We start from the raw sequence: 22,889 nt of genomic DNA on the forward strand, positions 1-22,889 counted from the left end.
GGGGCGCGGGGCGGTGCTCGGGAGTGGGGGCGGGGCGAGAAGTAAGGGGGCAAAGTTGGAAGTGAGCAGGGACGCGGGGGCGGACACAGGCGTAGGGGGCCTGGGGGCAAATGGGCGGGGCTGAGGGTGGTGAGCCGGGCCGGGGCGGGGGCCGCCAGGGGGGTCCGGGCGTGAGGCGGGGAGGCGGGGCGGGGGCGGAGGCGGAGGCCGGGAGGCGAGGAGGGGAAGTGGGTGGGGCGCCACCGGGAAGGGGGCGGACCCGAGGAGGCTTGGGGCCCGGGCGGCGGCGGCGGCGGCGGCGGAGGGACAGGCGCGTGGCCGGGTGCAGCGCGATGAGCGGGGCCGGAGCCGCTCCGGGGGCGGCGGACGCGGTCCGGGGGCTGCGGGTGGACGGGCTGCCCCCGCTGCCCAAGAGCCTGAGCGGGCTGCTGCACTCGGCGTCGGGCGGCGGCGCGTCGGGGGGCTGGCGACACCTGGAGCGTCTGTACGCGCAGAAGTCGCGCATCCAGGACGAGCTGAGCCGCGGGGGCGCGGGCGGCGGCGGGGCCCGGGCCGCGGGGCTGCCCGCCAAGCCTCCCAACCTGGACGCCGCGTTGGCCCTGCTCCGCAAGGAGATGGTAAGGGGGGCTCCGCGGGTCGGGGCGGCGGGGGGGGGGGGGGCGGGTCCCCGTCCGGGCTCGCCGTCCCGGGAAAGTTCGCCGGGACCCGCGCTCTGCTCCGGAAGTCCGCGCGCCCACCCGCCCCTTTCTGGCTCTTTTGCTTCTGGAGCCGGCGCCGAATGAGGGACCCTGTCCTCTCTGCCCACGGTGCAGCCCTCACCCGGGGCGGGTCCCCACTCAAAAGGCAGTTTTTGGAGCCCGGGCGCCCCAGGTCCGGCCCCAGCTGGCTCGGAAACGGGAGGCGCGTTGTGGGGTTCGCTCGTGGCCTCTGGGCGGACGCGGCGCGCCGCGGTCACTCCTCTCCCGAGTGAAACAGACCTCCGGGGTCAGGGAAGGGCTTTCACTTCGGCTGCGGGGTGAAGGGCTGTGTGCGACTGTGTTTTGCTGCCTGGGAGAGGACAGTTTTTTCCGCGCGAGTGTAGACAGCAGATTGGAACAGCCCTCGCCCCCCTCCCCCGCGCCCCAGGCGGCGCGTGCAGAATCCGATTACTTCGGGATGGCTCCAGCCTCGGATGGCTCCAGCCTCAGATGGCTGTGAAGGCGAGCGCTCGGCCCATCCCCTCTCAGCGTGGTGGAACCGAATCCCCCAACCCGCTTCCCCGTCTGGGTGAAGCCCGTGTGGGTTCTTCGGGTCGTGTCTGGGCGCCAGACAATGGGGCTTAGCTTTTTTCAGTCCTTTGGAAGTACATTTGGTGATGTGGACTGGGACACAGGATTTCAGGTGACGCCAAAACAGGTCAAGGGCTGGGATTTAGGTGACCTCGAGCCTTTCTCCAGCTTTCTTCAACAGGCTTAGGCTAGGCCAGCGGAGAACAAACTTCCCTCCTTTCTAACTTCCCGCTGGGCCCTGATCACCTACCCCTGGCCACCGGGCTTTCATCTTGGAATCGGCCCCTTCCTTTCACTTAGTGCAGGTTCTTATCCTCTTTTAAGTACAGGTAGAAACTTTATTAAGGAAATCTAATACATGAAAGCTGCTTTTTTCCTAAGACTCAATTTGCCAAAAAACTTACCACAGCAATCCTTTGTAGATGCATCTAGTACGTTAAGATACTGTTTAGAAACAACTTATGCCTTTCTTTTTTTCTTTCTTCTTTTTTTTTTTTTTTCAGGAGCATATCCATTCTGAAAAGTGAGACTTAATTAAATCTGGAAAAGCAGCCTTGTTTTTTTAATCAATTAGATACTGTCTTCCCACTCTGTGGCTGGCACTGAAATTGTGATTTCCAGTTCTCTCTGAACAGATTTTCTAAGCTTCTTACGGAATGACTCAAATTCCAAGACAACCATTTTTGATTTATTAATAAACGTTCATTGAAACCAGCATTGCACAGCTAGCGAGCTGCATTTTAAGTAGATAAATCTACACCTAGGATGTTTACAGTCGGGATTTAGATGTGGCACAAATATGGGGGTGAAATGGGAGTACTCATCCTGGGTTAAGTTCGACACTGGAACTGACAGGAAAACCTCAGGGCCACTCCTTTTCTGAAGCTCTGGTTCATAAACACACTCTAGTGGCTTGGGAGTCGATGTGCTATTCCCAGAAGCATTTTTCCAGGTCCCTCCTGGTGCAGCTGGAGAACAGCCACAACCTTATAATTATGCCTTGGACCAGAGCTCTAAGTATTTGAAATGCAAGGAAAAATAAACTGCTATCTTCGGTCAGTCTGATATTTAGCTGAGATAAAGATACGATATGGCTACAGGCCTTGACAAGTTCTTTCACAGAATGCCCCAAGGTCTTTAAAAGTACTCTAGGTGTTTGGGCTTTTTTTTTTTTTTTTTTTGAATGTTTATTTATTTTTGAGAGAGAGAGAGACAGTGTGAGCGGGGAAGGGGCAGAGTGAAAGGGAGACACAGAATCCGAAGCAGGCTTCAGGCTCCCAGCTGTCAGCACAGAGCCCGACGCGGGGCTCGAACCCATGAACTGTGAGATCATGACCTGAGCTGAAGGCTGAAGCTTAACCAGCTGAGCCACCCAGGCGCCCCTCTGGGTGTTTGGGCTTTAAGAGATTTACTAGCCTGGGGCAGTGGGGTCCAAGTAGTAACTTAAACGGAGTTCATTCCTGAATTATCTGGAATAATTTGTGTTGATCTATTTCATTGGAAGGCCCCGAGGTCAAATCTGTGTCGAGGGATGTACTAGAAGTCCTGGCAGAATGTGATTAATCCCTTTTTGAAAAAGTCCTGTGCAGTCACAGATTCATGTGATTAATCCTTTCTTTTTTTTTGAAAGTCCTGTGCAAGCCAGCGGTGGTGGTGTCGCAAGGCCTCTCTGATAATCAACAACGGAATAGCCCAGATTGTATCTTAAAGAGGGAGCGGGCACTGGGAAGGTGGGTTCCAGAGAGCCTCAAGTAGCCTGGGAAGGGTTGAAGTGGAAGACTGGCACAGAATCGGACTTTGAGGAATTAATTTGATAGCAGGGTGCAGAGGAAGCAGGAAGTGGGGGGTGCTAGAGGTGTGCTTGGAGAAGGTGAGAGCCTCCAGCGGGGTGGAGGCCAGTGACCGGGAAACAAGAAGCAAATGGGAGACACTTCTCTGAAGCAGAAAATGCAGGAGTTGCCAGTTAACTATTAGAGTCTGGGAGGAGACGTTAAGCTTTTTTATGGAAAGTGCAGCTAAGCAAAACAATGAAAAGTTCCTCATAGACCTAGCACCCGGAGATCATCACTGTTAATAGTTTGGGATATTTCCTGTGTAGGCACAATGTAAATGCTTTCTGTACATCCGAACTTCTCCATGAGATGGATACTCAAATTCTTTCTTCCTTCCTTCTTACCTCCCTCTTTTTTCTCTCTCCCTTTCTTTTCTTCTCTTTGTTTTTCCTTCCTCCCTCCCTCCCTCCTCCCTCCCTCCTCCCTTCTTTCCTCCATCCCTCCTTCCTTCCTTGCTACCTTCTTCCTTCCTTCCTTCCTTCCTTCCTCCCTCATTCCTTCCTTCTTTCCTTCTTCCTTCCTTCCTTCCTTCCTTCCTTCCTTCCTTCCTTCCTTCTTTCCTTCCTTCCTCCCTCCCTCCCTCCTTCCTTCCTTCTTTCCTTCCTTCCTCCCTCCCTCCTTCCTTCCTTCCTCCCTCTTTCCTTCCTTCCTCCCTCCCTCCTTCCTTCCTTCCTTCTTTCCTTCCTCCTTCCTTCCTAACTTCCTTCTTCCTTCCTTCCTTCCTTCCTTCCTTCCCCCCTCCTTCCTTCCTTCCTTCCTTCCTTCCTTCCTCTTTCCTTCCTTCCTTCTTCCTTCCTTCCTTCCTTCCTTCCTTCCTTCCTTCCTTCCTCCTTCCTCCTTCCTTCCTTCCTTCCTTCCTTCCTTCCTTCCTTCCTCTTTCCTTCCTTCCTTCTTCCTTCCTTCCTTCCTTCCTTCCTCCTTCCTTCTTCCTTCCTTCCTTCCTTCCTTCCTTCCTTCCTCCTTCTTCCTTCCTTCCTTCCTTCCTTCCTTCCTTCCTTCCTCCTTCCTTCCTCCTTCCTTCCTTCCTTCCTTCCTTCCTTCCTTCCTTCCTCCTTCCTTCTTCCTTCCTTCCTTCCTTCCTTCCTTCCTTCCTTCCTTCCTTTTTCCTTCCTTCCTCCCTCCCTCCCTCCCTCCCTCCCTCTTTCCTTCCTCCCTCCCTCCCTTCCTGTATGCTTGACACACAATGTTAACATTAGTTTCAGGTGTACCACACAGTGACTCAAATCTCTGTGTTCTGGCATGCTCACTACAAGCGTGGCTGCTATCTGTCACAGCACAACGCTATTACGATGCCACTGACTATATTCTCTATGCTGTGCCTTTCATCCCTGTGACTCAACTCCTCCCAGAACTGGAAACCTGTACCTCCTGGACCTTCACCCATTTTGCCCATCCCCCCCACTCTGTCTCCTCTGGCAACCATTGGTCTGTTCTCTGTATTCTTGGGTCTGTTTCTGCTTTTGGTTAGTTTGTGCATGCTTTGCCTTTTAGATTCCACATGTAAGTGCAATCATATGGTATTTGTCGTTCTGTGTCTGACTTACTTCACTTCGCATAATCCTCTCTAAGGTCCATCCTATTTCCATATATTTTAAAAAATCACTCAGAATTTAATTCCCCTAAGATCACAGATTCAACCAGATGTGTCCCAAAGCTTTGTTTTAACCCTTATATTGTACTGCTCGCATGCACAGGCACTCCCACCGACACAAATACACACGGATCGCATTATACATTCTTAGTTGCATTTTCGGGGGCACATCTTGCAAAGGTTTTCCTAGTCAACACATGTTACAATGTCTTCAGTAACTGCAGAGTCTGCCATTGTGCAGGAGAGCAATAACCTTGCTAATCCATCATTGGGAAGGTGGGGTTCACTGCAGCAACAGGGGAGTCAGGAGGGGTGGCTCCTTTAGGGGGAAAGGTGGTTTGTCATTACATCAGTGGAGGAGTATGTTACACATTTAAAAATGAGGAGCTGGAGGCTGGAAAAGAGGCTTGGACCTGGTGATAAGACAGTGAGGTGTGGGGGGGATGGGTCCGGGGCAGTCTGGGCTCTGAGGGCAGGGGAGCTGTGTGGACTTGGTGGTTCCCTGCTCCGCATGGTGCCTGCTGTACCGCCTGAGTTAGCACTTCTGTTCTAGGAACCCTCCTCGGTGAAGTTTTGTCCTGCTCCTGTGGTCCCCGCCCTGCCCCGGGGCGGGTGGGGGGAGTGGGGCCATTTGGGATGTGGGGAGGGTCACACATAATACTGCGCTCTGTAGCTTACCTGCTCTATAGACTGGAAAAAGTCCTTTAAGACAAGAAGCTGAGTTAGTTTTTTTTGTTTTTGTTTTTTTTAAACATCAGAGGATCTTTTAAAATCACATTCAACAGATGTTCGTTGGGTGCGTGTTAGGTGTAAAATGCTATGGAGATCCAAGGAAACTCTCTAGCCATTTCAGGAGCGTTATACCATCTGGGAGATGTGGTCATCTTTACGCAGGAGTGCTGCCGCGTAGATCACCTCTCAGTTTTCATGCCTGGGCTCTCCGTGTGAGTGATAGTAACTCGGTCTGAACCAGCTCTTGCTGAAGAAAACTCTCGAAGGGCTGGATATATACAGAGACAGACTGGAACCAGGGCCGATGGGGCATCCGGGAAGCCCACCGTATTCTCCTCCCCGCCCCCCCCGCCCCCCCCCCCTGCATCATTTTATTTTTTTCCCACGTTTTGGACCGTGGCTGTTAACAGGGTCCACACTCAGTTTCGGCCATGCTTCTTAGTTCCAGTTGGTAAATACTGTGTGGAAGGACGCCAGCGGGCCCAGCTTGGGTGGTCTGGCCAGCGTGGGCCAGCCAGTCGTGACTGAGGACAGGATCGCATTTTACTAAGATAGTGTGACCATGTGGATGGGGTAGGGGTGGGGTGGGGGTGCTGGAGTTCCCCCCTGAAGAAAGGCCAGTTAGCAGAAATAGAGCAGGGGGCTGCTGGACAAACTATGTATCCCAGACCTCTTTCTACATAAAAATACTTTGCCCTGAAGGGCCCCCGCCCCCCCCCCCCCCCCTCAGTTTAACAGACTCTTACCTGCTAAGCGGATAAAGCCATATTTGCTCACTGGATCTGGGTTGGCTTTTCAAATCCTTGCGTGTGGCTGCAGGACACCCTTGACTCTCAGTGTCAGCCAGGACCCCCGACACACACTTCCCTTGATGTTTGTTCACAGACCACCCATCCAGCGGCTCCGTGACATTAGCTCATCAAGTTTGAACACCCCAGAGAATCACACGAAAGCGTGGACAGCAGATTCTCAGATATGGGGGGCAGGACATCTTTGAGGGGCTGCCGTCCTCGGGATTCTTGGGGTCTACCTCTTATACCATCAGGGGCAGGTTCTAGCAGCTTTGACTTGGAACCTCTTTTTTTTTTCATGTTTCCTCCCCCCCCCCCCCCTTAAAACTGTCAAATAGCTATTTTCGTCACCAACCCGGGCGTGAGTGGGAAGTCATCCACACAGAACCTTTGAGTGCCTGGGCTGCGATGGTTTAGGCGAAGAATTTAAATCTGATTCAATAAAGCTAGATTTCTGAGACCAAGCAATGCTTCTCTTCCCTGCGTTTTAGTTGAGAGAACAAGTCCATGTCCAATGAGTTTGTTCAGTGAACTGTATTCCAGGAGACGTGCGTTAGCTTGAATAGCCCGCATTCCCGTGGATTTCAGCTCTTATCCTGCACGTGAAGCCGGTGTGTTAGGGGATTTTAGTCTTTAAAAGGGTTTATGGTAAAGGTCCAGTCCCAAGTCAGGCCTGTGAAATGCCATCTGGAATAACAGCATTAGCCTCCGGTTATGCATTAGCATTCTTGATTGATGTTGATCACAGGAGAGTGGCATGTCTGGTGGCCTTTAATACCGTCTCTGTGTATTGTGTTCCCCGAAAAATGGACCACCAGCCCCAGAATCCTCCGGGCTGCTTGCTAAAATGCTAATTTCCGGGCCTCTTCCTATACCAGCAGTATCAGACTAGGAGAAGACAGAATCTGCATTTTGAACAAGCTGTTTAAGAATTGGGTAGCTCCTGGGGCACCTGGGTGGTGCAGTCAGTTACATCCTACCCGTGATTTCGGCTCAGGTCATGATCTCACAGTTGGTGGGATCGAGCCCTGAGTCAGGCTCCGTGCTGACAGCGTGGAGCCTGCTTGGGATTCTCTCTCTTTCTCTCCCTCTCTCTCTCTCTCTCTCTGCCCCTCCCCTGCTCCCGTGCTCTCTCACTCTCTCAAAATAAATAAACTTTAAAAAATATATTAAAAAAAAAAGAAAGATTTGGGAAGCTCCTGAACCAGGCATCAAGAGCTCCAATTCTGTTATTAGATTATGTGGTATAATCGAAGCAAGCATTTTGCTATTTTCAGCTAGAGATCCCTTATGGGGAAAATGAGAATTAAATGCCATATAGGCTCCTTTGGGCTATAACAATATAATTCTTTCCCCCTCCTGCCTATGTGGGTCTTGATGGTGCCTGCAGAAGTTTACTCTGTCATAAAATAGTGTAGGCACAAGTGCAGGACCTGCCTATTGCCATGTGCTTGGTGTCCCTGAGGACACCACGTGGTGTCTGTAAATTCTACAAAGAAAAGGAAGAGCCGCACGAGGTTGTTGTTCTTGGACCGTGTTCATCAAAAATTAAGCTGTCTAGGGGCGCCTGGGCGGCTCAGTCGGCTAAACGTTGGACTGCAGCTCAGGTCATGATCTCGCAGTTGGGAGGTCGAGCCCCGCGTCGGGCTCTGTGCTGACAGCTCGCGGAGCCTGGAGCCTGCTTCCGATTCTGTGTCTGCCTCTCGCTGTCTGCCTCTCCCCACCCCAACCCCACCACGCACGCGCGCTCTCTCTCTCTCTCTCAAAAAATGAATGAACATTAAAAAAAATTTTTTTTTTTAAATTAGGCTGTTTAGGCTGTGATTACTCTGTATAGCACTTGTCCCCACCCCAGGATCCACCCAATAAAAGCACAACTAGAAAGGTGTATATGTATCATAGTTTGTGGGGTGGGGGCAGGTGCAGCAGGGGCGGGCTGTGGGCTCACTGGTCTGGTTTCATTCGCTTTTGAGGTTATCTCTAAGTGAGGTTACACTTCTGGTCCCAAGATGACAGTATAGAGATTGAAAGATATTTTTTTCTTTTTTTTTTTTTTTTTAAATTTTTTTTTTTTAACATTTATTTACCTTTGAGACAGAGAGAGACAGAGCATGAACAGGGGAGGGTCAGAGAGAGGGAGACACAGAATCTGAAACAGGCTCCAGGCTCTGAGCTGTCAGCACAGAGCCCGACGCGGGGCTCGAACTCACGGACCGCGAGATCATGACCTGAGCTGAAGTCGGCCGCTTAACCGACTGAGCCACCCAGGCGCCTCTGAAAGATATTTTTTTCATACCACTTTAACTTTTATGTATTACCTGCCCGGCCCCCCCCCCCCCCCCCCCCCAACCTGTAAGAGATCAGAAATGGATATCTTGCCGGGAGCACAGCCCTTCTGCTTTCCCCCCACTTCCGGTTAAAGGCATTCTGGGAATGCGAAAGTGCCCCAGTTGTTGGCACTTTGGGCACCTGGTCACATGCAGAGGGCCTCGAGCCACCAAGTGCTGGAGCATTTCTGTGTCGCTCTGGGCCAGCGTGTCTGTAGATCTTGGAGGCTGCACGGCCAAGGAGGTTCAGGGAGGGAGTTCAGGGAGGGCTCAAAGAGAGGACATTGGCCCTTGTGCATGCACTTCCCGCCCACCAAGCAGCATTTGAAGGCTTTGCGGCCTTGCTCCTGGAATGCCCACCTGAACTCCACGGAGACTTCAGACCTCGGCTTGAAAAGCTACATTTTTCACGATCCCGTGTATGAAACCCTACAGGCCGACCACAGACTGCACGAACAGGAAACCAGCCGTGAGACTGGCTGGGTCAGATATTTGTCCCCCAATTACCCAGTGTCTTTCTCCAGAGCCCTGACCTTCTATTCATCTCATTCATTGCCCACGGGCTCCAGATGTTTCCAGGTGATTAGTAGGCAGGGCTCATAGAGGTTGTTCTTTTCTTTCCTGTTGCTCCTTCCCTCATAGACCCTTAACCCAGAGATGTACGTCCTCCTCCAGGAGCTTTGGAGACAGAAAAACCCTTAGGCCTCCTTATGGTTCTACTGAAATTCATTCAGGCATGTGGCCTTTTCTGTTTTTGAGTGCTTTCTGCTCACTTCCCTGATTGGCTCTAAGAGCCATGCACTGGCCTGATTTTATACAGTCTCGTCTGCAAGGGTTCTGGCAGGAAGCCCTGCCCTTGACCTGAGAAGGAGGGGTGGGGAGGGAGAGCCTCTGTCCTCTGACCAGTGCTCTCCAGGGGAGAGGCAGCCTCTGGGGGACCCCAGGCCTGTCGCAGCCTAGAGAGGCTGGACTGAGGATTACCGAAATACATTTGAAAGAGGATGTTTGGTATGTTCTTAGGTTGTTGACTGCACTTAGAATTAGAGATAAAATAGCCAAGGTCATTGCAGTTAAAGAGAAATGGCAAGGTGTTTAACAACTCTCATTACCACAGATAGGCGAAGTAAAACAATAAGGTGTCATGTTTTATCTAAAAGACCAGCAGAGGGACACCTGGGTGGCTCAGTTAGTTGGTTGAGCGTCCAACTCTTGATTTTGTTTCAGGTCATGATCCCAAGGTCATGGGATCGAGCCCCATGTTACCATGTTAGGTTATGCGCTGAGAGTGGAGCCTGCTTAAGATTCTCTGTCTCCCTCTGCCCCTCTAACCTGCTTGTGCTCTCTCTCTGTCTCAAAAAAAAAAAAAAAAAAAAAAAGACTAGCAGAGATTGAAAAAAAATGATCATAGTCATGGTGAGGATTTGGGGATATAAACACCATAAAAACCGAATCTCTTTTGCTTTTTATGTCAGTTGTCTGAAAAACTCTGGCTACTGACATGAGGCTTTCTATGTATTGTCCAAGAACTTGGTTTTGGTTTTAGCTTCAGATTTGCTCCCCGAACTGCATCTACGCTTGCAGAGGGGGAGTTCCAGTTAATTGGATATCATTCAAGAAAATGACAACACAAACCAACCTTCAGATGCATGTTGAGTTCCAGCGTGTTGTCAGGGGCCCTTGGATCATGTTTTTTCTTCCAGTCCCACCTGATTTCAACATCAGTTGTGTCCGTGTTTCACTCATTATCTTGGGCAGTGGCCTTTTTTTAGGCTTTGGATACAAACCCTTGAGGAATGGTCTCCTGTTTGCAGGCCCAGGACTGGGGAGGGATTGGAAGGAAAGCATCCTTTTCCTTTCTCAACCCCTTCTGCAATTTCATTTTTATAAATTTTTCTTACAGTAATAGTCACACAGTGGGTAATGGTACTTGTACGCAGATGTGTCTTGCAGTGATATAGAAGAGTGATCGAAACTCACTGAAAAGCGTGTGATAACTATATGAACCTAGATGTTCACAGTACGAAAAAGTAAGTTGCACAGACGTGTGTATACATGATATCTAGCTAAACAGCTTGCATAAACATGGTGTCTTGAGGGATACATACTGAACTGCTAAAAGTGGGTATCTTTAAAACAGTTCTTTTGGGGCGCCTGGGTGGCACAGTCGGTTAAGCGTCCCACTTCAGCCAGGTCACGATCTCGCGGTCCGTGAGTTCGAGCCCCGCATCCGGCTCTGGGCTGATGGCTCAGAGCCTGGAGCCTGTTTCTGATTCTGTGTCTCCCTCTCTCTCTCTGCCCCTCCCCCGTTCATGCTCTGTCTCTCTCTGTCCCAAAAATAAATAAACGTTGAAAAAAAAAATTTAAAAAAAAAAAACAGTTCTTTTTTTTTTTTTAATTTTTTTAACATTTTATTTATTTTTGAGAGACATAGAGACAGAGCACGAGCAGAGGAGGAGCAGGGAGAGAGAGGGAGACACAGAATCAGAAGCAGGCCCCAGGCTCTGAGCCGTCAGCACAGAGCCCGATGCGGGGCTTGAACTCACGACCGCGAGATCATGACCTGAGCTGAAGTCAGAGGCTTAGCTGAATGAGCCACCCAGGCGCCCCCTGAAACTGCTCTTAAAGTGTGGGCTGGGGGACGTTCAGGGGTCCCTAGATCCTTTTCAGTGTCCATAAGTATGTGGTTGTCATATTGATAAGTGAGTTGTTTTAAAATATTACCTAAGGAGGGGGCACTTGGGTGGCTTAGTCGGTTAAGTATTGACTCCATCCCAGCAGAGGTCTTGGTCTCAGGGTCATGAGTTTAAGGCCCGGGCTGGGTGTGGAGCCTACTTAAAAAAAAAAAAAAGAGAAAGAAAGAAAAAATTACCTAGGAAAATGTATCAACATTTGGAAGGTCTGCATAATTCAGTGAGTCAATTTTTCACAGTTCTCATAGCACTAATGCTTTGCTGTTACAAAATCACACCTGGTTAAAAGATCCATTCAAAGTGCAAGACGGATGGTTTTAATGTAACAGTATAAAAAGTCCATTGGCATAGTTTCAAATTCCACACTGCAGCCAACTGAAGGGAAGTGTCCAAGAAGAAAACCCACTGTTTTCTAAAAGGCTATTACATATCTGTGTGAGGCCAGATTTTCTTCATTTACTTCAACCAAAGCAATGTGTCACAAAGGATCAAATGCAGAAGGAGATAAGCCAGGCATTAAAAAGATTTACAAAGTGGTGGCATTCATAAAAACGTTATGTTGGGGCGCCTGGGGGGCTCAGTCGGTTGAGCGTCCGACTTTGGCTCAGGTCATGCCCTCGCGGTCCGTGGGTTCGAGCCCCGCATCTGGCTCTGTGCTGACAGCTCGAAGCCTGGAGCCTGCTTCGGATTCTGTGTCTCCCACTCTGTCCCTCCCCCACTCATGCTCTGTCTCTCTCTCTCTCTCTCTGTCAAAAATAAATAAACATTAAAAAAAAGTTATGTTAACATGTAATGGGTATATTATTTATGTTTAAATGGATCAATATGAAAACTCAGTCTCAATTCCTAATAAGGTAAATGTTGACAGGTATAATACACATAAATGACAGCTCTTAGGGGCCCTCAATAGTTAGAGGTCCCAAGACCAAAACATTTGGAGACAGCTGCTTTAGAACATGGGATGAGAGGGGCGCCTGGGTGGCGCAGTCAGTTAAGCGTCCGACTTCGGCCAGGTCACGATCTCGCGGTCCGTGAGTTCGAGCCCCGTGTCAGGCTCTGGGCTGATGGCTCAGAGCCTGGAGCCTGTTTCCGATTCTGTGTCTCCCTCTCTCTCTGCCCCTCCCCCGTTCATGCTCTGTCTCTCTCTGTCCCAAAAATAAATAAAAAAAAAAAAAGAACATGGGATGAGGGAATTATGGTTCACATAATTATGAACCATTGATGTTTTAATATGACTAGAACGTTTTATTTTTATAATGGGGAAAAAGTAAAAGAATGCAAAGCCATCACTTCATTGGTTCGAGGGAAGCCAGTGTGGCCTGGAAGAGGTTGCAGAATGGGCTCCGTCAGTGTGGACGCCTTTAGCTGTGAGCAGTAAACACACTGAAACCACCTTACGTGGTAGAGAGGGCGTATGGGCGAGTGGAGAGCTGCAGGAACTGTGGGTGTGGCTTAATCTGGGGGTGCAGCCACGCAGCCTGGTCTGTTTTCTGTCTCTGAATCACCCTGACTCTTCAGAGTGTTGTTCTCAGCCCGGTGAGCCTAGGGCACGCACAGGAGACGAAGGAGACCAAGTAACCCAAATGCTTTTCCACCCAGGAGAGGACAGTGCCACGTAGGGGCCACATGATGGACTGGAAGCTTGCTTAGTGAGCACAGAATTACGAGCCACCGGGGAGTTTAGAAGTCCTTCAGGAGCTGGGCACCTGGGTGGCTCAGTCGGTTCAGCGTCTGACTTTGGCTCAGGTCATGATCTCATGGTTTGTGGGTTCGAGCCCTGCATCGGGCTTGTGTGCCGACAGCTCAGAGCCTGGAGCCTGCTTCCTATTCTGTCTCTGTGCCCCTCCCCTACTTGCTCTCTGTCTCTCAAATATAAAAAATAAAACAAAAAAAGTCCTTCAGGGGGATCTCAGTCCAGCCTGAGCTGCCAAGTTAATAGCCCCTTCCCCTACTGGATCAACACCAAAGAAGTCTTTCTCTTCGGTTTTCCTTTGCAAAAGAGTATGCAGGTCAGCGTCCTTCGGTCACCACGTCCTTTTTTCAAAAATCAGGTTACGATCCATCAGGTCACTGCTTTATTGCATTCCAGCCACGCAGATACCCGCTGGACACCTGGATCAGACTTGGGGGCATTTCCCAGGTCTTCTGTAAAATGAATTCGTTCACAAGCCATCCGTGTGTGCTTAGTCATTCATTCCGTTTTTGAAAGGTAACTTTGAAAATGGTCTCATTGTAAGTTAATACATATTCATAGTAGAAAATCCAGAAAGTTCAGAAAAGCCAAATACAAGTCACCTGTGATGTTAGCAGCTTGCTCCCTATCCCAGCTGACACGGCGACACCTCTTTGCCCGGGTCAGCTGTGCGGGCAGTACAGGCTGGTGGTCAAAGCGCCGACCTTGGACTCCTAAACACGGGTGCCGCTCCCTGCCCTCCTATCGTAAGCCCTCAATCAAGAGCCTTCATCTTTCCGGGCCCCAATTTCCTCATCATAACAGAATCGGCACCTACCACACAGAACAAGGAGGAGATTATGTATTTGTGCACCACCGAGATTTTCTTCTCTCCGGTCAATCCCTAGAAGGGAACAGTTAGCTGGTTAAAGTTGTGTGCTATTTTAAGGCTTTTGTTGCCGTTACCAGTCAGACCGCCGCGCAGGTTTCACAGGCATGCAGCCCTGTGTGGTGTTGCCTGCATGATATGCTTTTTTGTTGTTACTAGTTTTTTTTTAACGTTTATAATTTTTGAGAGAGCGTGAGAGCACCTGCAAGCGGGGGAGGGACAGGGAGAAAGGGAGACAGAGAATCGTACGTAGCAGGCTCCGGGCTCTGAGTTGTCAGCACCTACCCGACGCTGGGCTCGAACCCACGAACCGTGAGAGCATGAGCCAAAGCCGGACGCCTACCTGAGCCGCCCAGGCGCCCGTTAATTCTTAGGTTTTAAAATTGAGAGCATCGTGCTCGTTGAGAAAAAAATTAAGGAGTGCAGAAGGCTATGAATTCCCAGTCCCACTTTCTAGAGGTTAAGTTCTGCTAACAGACCTTTTCTCTTCCGGTCAGAAGCTTGCACATGTGTGCTTATGCATATAAAGTGAATTCCTACCGTGTACTGTTTGGTAACCTGAGCTTTTGTGCTCAGCAGCACACGTGGGTCACTGTTGTGGGTCACTGTTGTACCCAGCTGCTCACCCTTTGAAATGACTGCCTAGTTTTTATTGTATGACTTTACCCTACTTTTTAAAACCGAGTCCCTACCACTTTATGTTTTGATGTGAATTTTCATCCAACAAACCTTTTTTTGCATCTGTCCCTGTATTTCACACCACCCCCCTCCCCGCCTATATTATAGCTCATGATTCTTTAGTTTCACTTGGAATCTGTGCAACCCTGCCCATCTGTGAAACCCTGCCCATCTTAGGTTGAGGAATGCGGTGGGGAGATAATGGTCTTGTGTGGCAGTGCTGGGGGGGTCATTTCAGAGAGCTGGTCCCAGTATGATTTACTGAACTAACCATTCCCCGACGTTGACCTGCTTCTCCCCAGCCCCACGCACAGAGCCCGCTGCGGCAATGGAGCAAACACAAAACCGTTTCTTTCTGTCTCTGTTGTGTTTCCTACTTATTGCTGGATTTGGGAAGAAGTTGCTTTTGTTTATGTACTGGTGAGTCACCCCAGCTTATAGTTTCTTAAAACTATTTTTCTTAACTACCATTTATTTCTAAAAAAAAAAAAATACCCTAAAGTTTTTTGTGATGCTTTGTTTTCAGTCATCAAAAGCTTCCTTTTAAAAAGTTCCTTTCATCTTCTGAGCCTTGTATCCGAATGGTCATGTACCTGCTGGAATTGTGTGAAAGTTGGGAACAACACTCTGACCCGCGGCACCTTCCAAAGGTAGAACCTTAGCACCCCGAAACCCGGCTGGGAACCAGTACCCTGTCCGATGTGACGTGTATTCATGTGGCCAGTCTGTTGGGCGTCTTTGAGACCATTTCGAGGGTGATTCAGGATTGTTGGGCCCCATTGTTGGAGATGTGGGTTGCTGAGCCACCTGTGCGTTGCAGCAGGGGTGGGGGGTGGTGGGGAGCTCTGTGCAGGGGAAAAGAGAAGAACATGACCAGGAAGTTAAGCAGGAAGCCCAGACAGAGAGAGGAAGGAATGGCATTAGCAGTTTAAAGCAATGGAAGCTAGCTGATTGTTCTTAATTGTCTTGAAGGTCTAGAATAAGAGCTACAGATTACACGGTCTTAGAATATTCTGTAGTTTTCTTCAATTATCTGAAGTTTTGCAATCTGCTTTCACAAAAGAGCTGTATTTTCTGAATCCAGCCATGAATTAGATCAACTGGTCTTCAGGGACATGTGGGAACAGATCACTAAGATGACAGGCTTCCCCTGCTTGTAGTATGGGGTGGGGGGGGGGGTAGTGGGCTTGCTGAGGGCTTGTCCCCACCCCAGTCCTTTTTTCTGGAAGGACAGGTTCCTGTTCGTGGGTGATTTAATCATGTTCTGAAACCGCTCTGCAGTTGAGTTCTCTTGCATGGTCCCTCTCTCCCCTTCCATATTCTCAGACACCCATCCCTTCCCCCTAGCCTTCAAGGTTGAGAGTTTGATTTCTGGAGCTGTCCTGAGTCTCTCTCCCTGATGCAGACAGTAGCTGGGTCACTGCATGTGGGCTTGTCCTACATTAGAAGAAAGCAGACCCATGTGCTTACTGGCAGCACAAGGCAGGCAGAGAACGTGGGGGGAACTGGGGAGCACCGGTGCCTCCGCCAAGGTCCGAAGAGCGGAGGAGAAGCTGGCGTTGGGCCGGGCAAGCAAAGAGGCTTTAACACAGTGGGGACAGGTCCGGGACAGTCTGGGGAAGAAGGGACCTCCGGCCAACCGTTGCATGAGGTGCAGGTCGGAGAGCGCAGATTCAGACCAGATTATAGAACGCTGCCTAGGGATTTTCAGTTTGCCTCTAGAAAACGTAAGTTAAAGTGTTGAATCAGCCACCGCCGAGGGAGAGGCGCCCGGCCGGGAAACTGACTTGCTCATGTAGCTACTTCCCTCCTGCCCGCCGAGTTCATTTGGAGGATGGCTGGTAACTCAGAGGAGTTTGGTCTAGTGCCTGCAGAAGGCACTGAGAAACCGGGGTGTGTATAGGCATGTGTGTGCACGTGTGTGTGCTTAAATCCCTGTTAACTTAGTCTAAGCACTTGGCGTCTGTTCAGCAGGGTAATAGGTGTGTGCAGGACGGAGCTGTATTCCTAGGCGGGTCCGACCTCCGTTTCTAGGCCAGCGTTCCACCCGATGACAGGGCAACTTGGTGCGTCATTCCAGCTGCTGCCGCCCAGAAAGGTCCAGGACATGATCCTGACTCGGGGCCTGGAAGACCTTGGGCAGGGCACCTGAAGAGAAAAGCCTGGGACCACAGGTCTTTGAGTTGTGCGGAGTCAGAGGAAGTTAGAGCCTCAGAAACCCGGTTAGCGGTTGTTAGGGCTGTAGAGCCCCGTGTTCCCCTGCGCCCCCCTGGGCCCACGCCCACCCTGCCCAGAAGATGAAGGCCAGGCCTGGTCCGGTACTGCTCCTTCTGGTTTTTCCTCATTCATTTCCAGGGTGGGAAACAGTTTTGGGATTGCCCAGCCCTACTGGTATTTAGAGTGACTCGGTAGAAATCGCTTCAGGATTCCAGATGAATCTTCTCTATGACTTTTTTTTTTTTTTTTTTTTTTTTTTTTATAATTCCAGGCTAGTTAACATCCAGGGTTGTATTAGTTTATGACTTTTAAAAAAATGTTGGTTTAGGGGCGCCTGGGTGGCTCAGTCGGTTAAGCGTCCAACTTCAGCTCAGGTCACGATCTCACAGTCCGTGAGTTCGAGCCCCGCGTCGGGCTCTGGGCTGATGGCTCAGAGCCTGGAGCCTGCTTCCGATTCTGTGTCTCCCTCTCTCTCTGCCTCTCCCCCATTCATGCTCTGTCTCTCTTTGTCTCAAAAATAAAAAATAAACGCTAAAAAAAATTTTTAAAAAAATGTTGGTTTATTTTTGACAGAGACGAAGTGTGAGCGGGGGAGGGGCAGAGAGAAAGAGAGAGACAGAATCCAAAGCAGGCTGCGGGCTCCAGGCTGCCAGCTGTCGGCACAGAGCCCGACGGGCTTGAACCCACAAACCATGAGATCGTGACCTGAGCTGAAGTCAGATGCCCAACTGACTGAGCCACCCAGGCGCCCCTAGTTTATGACTTTTTAAGCAAATACTACTAAGACTCTAAGAGGGTGTGGCTTTCTTTATTAGAGTTTCCATTCCTTGTATTAAATCCTAGCGCAGACAGTAGGTATGTGTGAACTTGCCAAGTCAGAGTCTTGCAGTTCGGTTACTGTATTCAGACCCGGACACTATGGAGGATCCCTGGGAAAAAAGGAGCGAGTCCCTGGGGAAGGGACTAGTTGGTTAACGGACCAGGACATCATTGCGAATAGTTGAAAGACCCGAAGCTACTGGCTGGAGAAAACAAATCATTTTTTTCAGGTGGCAGACCGAAAATTACCTTCAAGTATTTAAAAGGTGGTTAAGAGAAATGAGATTTGTGTGCGTTGCATGATGGTCACACCTAGCATCAGGGGACCTAGAACCTAAAGGCTGGGAGATTTTGACTTGGCATGCTGAAGAATTATGGCTGTTGGAAAATGAATGAACTGGCCTGGAAGGTCCTCCTTTGGAGGGTTTGAAGTAAGACATTTGAGGTCCTTTCCTGTTCGAGAGTCTGCAGTGAGCACCCTGGTCCTCAAGAAGCAGGTTTGCTGGTTAATTTTCAGCTGGCTTGTGACTGCCCTGGCAGGTGACCATCTTCCACCAAAGATGGTCAGGTGGTTGCTGCTCCGTCTGCGGGATTGAGTTGGGGCAGGAGGAATATGGCTTCACACGGGCTGCCTGGTACATCCTGTTCCTGCCGTTCCTTTCCAAGATGGCATTCTGCAGGCTGGCAGAGTGAAAAGAATCACGAACATAGTAACAACAGTAGCAGCTGTCGCCCTTTCCGGAAGTTGAACAGGATGTCCCTGGTCTCACAGCTAGGGAGTGGCAGAGCCAGCATTTGAACCCAAGCAGGCAGGCTCCAGAACCCGCGCTCTGCTCCATGCTCTTCTGCCTGGCTGGCCTGAAAGTCAGTGCTCACAGGAGAATAAATACAAGGGGCCCAGGGAAGACAGATACTTGTGTCAAGAACACTGGCTTCGGCGCCAGAACTGGACGTCAAGATCGTCTGGGTAATTTTCCAAACACAAAGGTCGGGAGCCTGCTTTTCCTCGTGACGACATGTGCACAAGCTAATCAGGAACAAGAGTGTTGGTGTCAGACTCTAGGATGTGGCCCTGTGGCCTGGGCGTCTTTTGGCTTACCCACGACTTACCTAGTCAGGGAGGACTTCTGACAGTGGATGCCATCCAGCCAACTCTGCCCTCTCAGACCCTCTCTCCTGAAGTCTTCCCTGAACGTCTTGGCAAAATATGCTAAGTCAAGGTGCCTTGGTCCCATTTCTGTGGTCTACTCCGCTAGAGCAGGGAGATAGCCAGTGTTTCCTCGGCAGTTTAGCGTGGTTGAAGACTGTGAAGAAAAATCTGGGACTTAACACCCAGTCTTAGTCATGAGATGAATGCTGCTTTCTGGACCCCAGCTTCCCTTGTGTGAAAGTCGGACCGTCTTATATGGCGGGTCTCGTCACTGGGTAATTAGGCTGTAGACCTTGTCTCTCTCGGTTTTCTGCGTGCACATTCCCATGCCTCTTCGGTGCTTTACCTCTTGTTGCACAGGAGACATTTGATGACTGTTTACTAAAATGGATGGGTAGCTCATTGGACCCTTCCCACTAGCCCCATAAGAGAAATGATTATTCCCTTTTGTCATCAGCCAAGGCTTAGAGCTGATGCATGGCTTGCAAAAGGGCCAAGAAGCAGGAGGCAGGTCTCCTAGCATCTATGTAGAGTTTCTCCCCTTATGACTTGCAGGGAGGTCTCCAGCTCAGCAGCTCTGTCACCAGCGGCCCCACACCCGCTGGACCCGAGGCCGCACTGTTAACAATCACCGCAGGTGATTCTCATGCAGTGGCGTCAGATGCACTGGGCTGGGCTGCATTTCCAACTGGATTAACCCTTCTGTCTTTGGGACTGATGGAAACACTCCATTTCCTGGGCTGACTTGTGCTCTTTCCCTTGGGACAAGGCCGTGGGAAGAAGGGAACTTGAAGGTGAACAAATAGGTGACTTTCAACTGTTCCTTGATTCGCCACCAGTGGTGAAAGTGGTTCCCAGGAGAATCCGTGGAGGCCCCCAGGTCTCACTAGACTTACTCAGTCGCCTGCTCTGGGGAGTGATCCCACAACCATCTTTGGGTAAGACTGACCTTGTCCGAAGAGAGGGAGTCGGAACACTTCTCTTGGGGGCCCGGAGGCTGAGCCGGTCAGAGGGTGGGTGCTCCAGGGCGCAGTGTGTGACACTGACAGGCGAACCGCTGTCACTGGCAAGGGGACTCTTGTCCCAGAGAGTTGAGAATGATTTTGGTATCAGGGAGGGCACACGCGGGTCCCCTCTGAGTCTGATCATGAGGAAAGGACACACTTGTATCTTGGCGTCCACAGGGAAACCAGTTGGGGCCACCAGAAGGCGTAGCACTGTTCCTTCCCAGGGCACGCCCGGGTGCCAGGGTGAATTCCACAGGCTGGGGCCCGCCGCCCCGACGGTGCGATCCTGCCCTGACACACTGAGTAACGTCTGAGGTGTGGGCATCCCACAATTAAGGTTTTCTCCAAATTGGAAAATCCAAAGCATCCGAGTGATGCCCTGCGTCGTCCACGGTACGGAAAGAATGTGCTGGCACGAGCCGATTGCTGGCTGAGCGTTCGACTAAAATTAAACTCCAGTGCTGACTTCTTGTTTTTCCCTCCCCCCCCCACCCCCCGCTCCCCTCAAGGTTGGCCTCCGCCAGCTGGACATGTCCTTGCTCTGCCAACTCTACAGCCTGTACGAGTCCATTCAAGAATATAAGGGAGCGTGCCAGGCAGCCTCCAGCCCGGACTGCACCTACGGCCTGGAGAACGGCTTCTTCGAGGAGGAGGAGGACTATTTCCAGGAGCAGAACGCCCTCCACGATGGGAGGGAGCGGGGCCCTCCACGGGACCTGCCGCTGCCCGTCTCCCCGCTCTCCAGCAGCGACTGGATTCTCGAGTCCATCTAGAAAGGGCTCTCCGCCGAGAGGCCACTGCTGCTACCGGACCAGCAGCATTTATTTGCCTCTCCTCTTGGAGAAAGCTCCTCTCCTCCATTGTGGGCGGTCGTCGGGCACCAGTGGCCGGTGCTGTCAGTTTAATCTGGAGGACACACGTGGCGGGGTGTTCTGGTGGCCGGAGTTTGTGCCTGGGCGATCCAGAGGTGCCCAGCCACATCCTCGGCTCCGTGGTACTCAGGCGCGCCTGCCGAGGAAGGTTCTTCCTCCATCCTTTCCCCCGGGGGACACCTTTCGGGGCGTTTTGCTCAAGGCGACTTTTACTGGTTCCTTACTTCCTTACGGGTGGTGGGCGATTTGCACCCTCTGTGTTGTAGGAACTGCGTCCAGTTTGCAACGCAGGGAAACTAGCATTTCGCGGCTCCCCTGCCTCGATGCATTCGGCAGCCTTTCTCATTTCTGTCTTGTGAGCGTTTAAGGCCCTGGGTTGGGCTTTATTTCTCTGTAAGCCGCACTGCTAGCTGCCCAGGTGACTCAGTGGAAGCTTTTTACCAAAAAAGTAAACATTTCAGGTCCTACCCATCGACTGCATTCTCTTCACCTGTCGAAACTACTCCTATCGTTCTTTGTCTATTCTATGGAGGAGGGAGGGAGCTAATACGGAGATGTGTGAACGTGGGAAGCTGGGGCAAGCTCGTGTTTTGTGTCATTCACTGAAAGGTGGTGGCAAACGTTTTTGTTCTGAAAGATTCTGAACGTGAGCTAGTATATTAGCGATCCTGCCTCTTCCACTCAAAAACAACGATCACCTTAAGCCTTAATATATTTATTAAAATCCTTCATGAACACTTTATACTTTGTAGGTTAAAAACGAGGATAAAATGCTAGACTCTCTGACTGGGGTTGTGTGTTCTTTTGGTCTGAACGCTGAATCATCCGTTTCCAGAACTTGAATGCATTGAATCCAGTGAACTACTGAAAGAGAATTACAGTGTGTTTTCTTGCCGTTGAGAACTTGAAAGACGCTTCGTTCCTCTGTTGATTTATTCTTGGACCACGCAGTTGGGTCTCAGCGCTGCTCTGTCTCTGACCACTTCAGATCCCCTGCCCTCTTCTTTCTTTTGACGTGATAATTGCTCATTAGCGTCTCTTTCGGGTTAGAGAGAGGAGGTAAAACTAATCCCCAGGAACCAGCAGTCCATAGCCTGCTGTGTACGGGACCGGACCGTGTGTTGGGATCTGGGGTGAGGCATACAGAGAAGGAAGGGCATTCCTGCTGATCTCCTGGGTTGAAAGTAGTAGTTAAATGAGAAATGGCAGGGGCGCCTGGGTGGCTCAGTCGGTTAAGCGTCCGACTTCGGCTCAGGTCATGATCTCACAGTCTGTGGGTTTGAGCCCCGCGTCGGGCTCTGTGCTGACAGCTCAGAGCCTAGAGCCTGTTTCAGATTCTGTGTCTCCCTCTCTCTCTGCCCCTCCCCCGTTCATGCTCTGTCTCTCTCTGTCTCAAAAATAAATAAACGTTAAAAAAAAATTTTTTTTTTTAAATGAGAGATGGCAAACTGCCTCCAGTATGTGGCGCAATCGTTCAGGGGGGACAAGAGAATTAAAAGTGGCAGGACTGGTGCAGTCTGGTCATCGACCGGGATCTTTGAGGGGGGTCCTACTTAACAAGGCGTCAAACCTCAGGTCAGCTGTTCTCAACCCTGACCACGTTAAGATCACATGGGGGGCTTTCAGAAGAATATTGAGTCTGGCTCAAGAACCCCCATCTCCATTCTGATTTAATTAGTCAGGAGTGAGGCCTGGGTCTCTGCACACTTCTAGAAGTCCCCCAGGTGATTCTAACACAGATCCAGTTGCCATCTAGTGTTCACACTGGCCCAGGAAGCAGCATCTTCTTGGAGCCCCGGGCAATGGCCAGGAGACTCTGTCCTCTCAGGATGGGCACCCACAGCCAGGGAGTGAAGCTTGCAGGGAGTGAAGCTCAGGCGAGAGGGAGCCCCCCAGTTTAGAATGCACAGCTTCTGGGTGCCTGGGTGGCTCAGTCGGTTAAGCATCCGACTTAAGCTCAGGTCATGGTCTCACGGTTCATGGGTTTGAGTCCTGCATCAGGCTCTGTGCTGACAGCTTAGAGCCTGGAGCCTGCTTCCGATTCTGTGTCTCCCTCTTTCTCTGCCCCTCCCCTGCTCTCTCTCTCTCTCTCTCTTTCAAAAATAAATAAATGTTAAAAAAAAAAAAAATTGAGAATGCACAGCTTCCCTGGGTCTGCTGCCTCTGGACTTTTCTGGAACTGCAACCACAGATTCACAGTGCCTTTGAGTTTGGGGGCCCTCATGTCAGTATTGGGGGATCGGCTACCAAAGCTAGAAGTGGAGTGAATCCAGGTAAGCAAGGGGCCTCTCCCTTACTGTGGGGAAGGGCTGACACGTTCCTCACCCCAATGGAGACGTGGCAAATATACATAA

The 22,889-nt window shown here is 50.7% G+C and overlaps 1 protein-coding gene across 1 annotated transcript; it reads left to right on the forward strand.

Moving 5' to 3' along the window:
- The first annotated feature begins 298 nt into the window (after window positions 1–298).
- Window positions 299–21,318, forward strand: FAM89A (family with sequence similarity 89 member A). The gene is made up of 2 exons (XM_047824408.1): window positions 299–617; window positions 20,173–21,318. Exons 1-2 carry the CDS (start codon window positions 333–335, stop codon window positions 20,434–20,436), a joined length of 549 nt encoding a protein of 182 aa, XP_047680364.1. The 5' UTR covers window positions 299–332; the 3' UTR covers window positions 20,437–21,318.
- Window positions 21,319–22,889: the final 1,571 nt, after the last annotated feature.

Source organism: Prionailurus viverrinus, chromosome D2 (assembly GCF_022837055.1).
Source record: "Prionailurus viverrinus isolate Anna chromosome D2, UM_Priviv_1.0, whole genome shotgun sequence".
Classification (NCBI taxonomy): domain Eukaryota; kingdom Metazoa; phylum Chordata; class Mammalia; order Carnivora; family Felidae; genus Prionailurus; species Prionailurus viverrinus.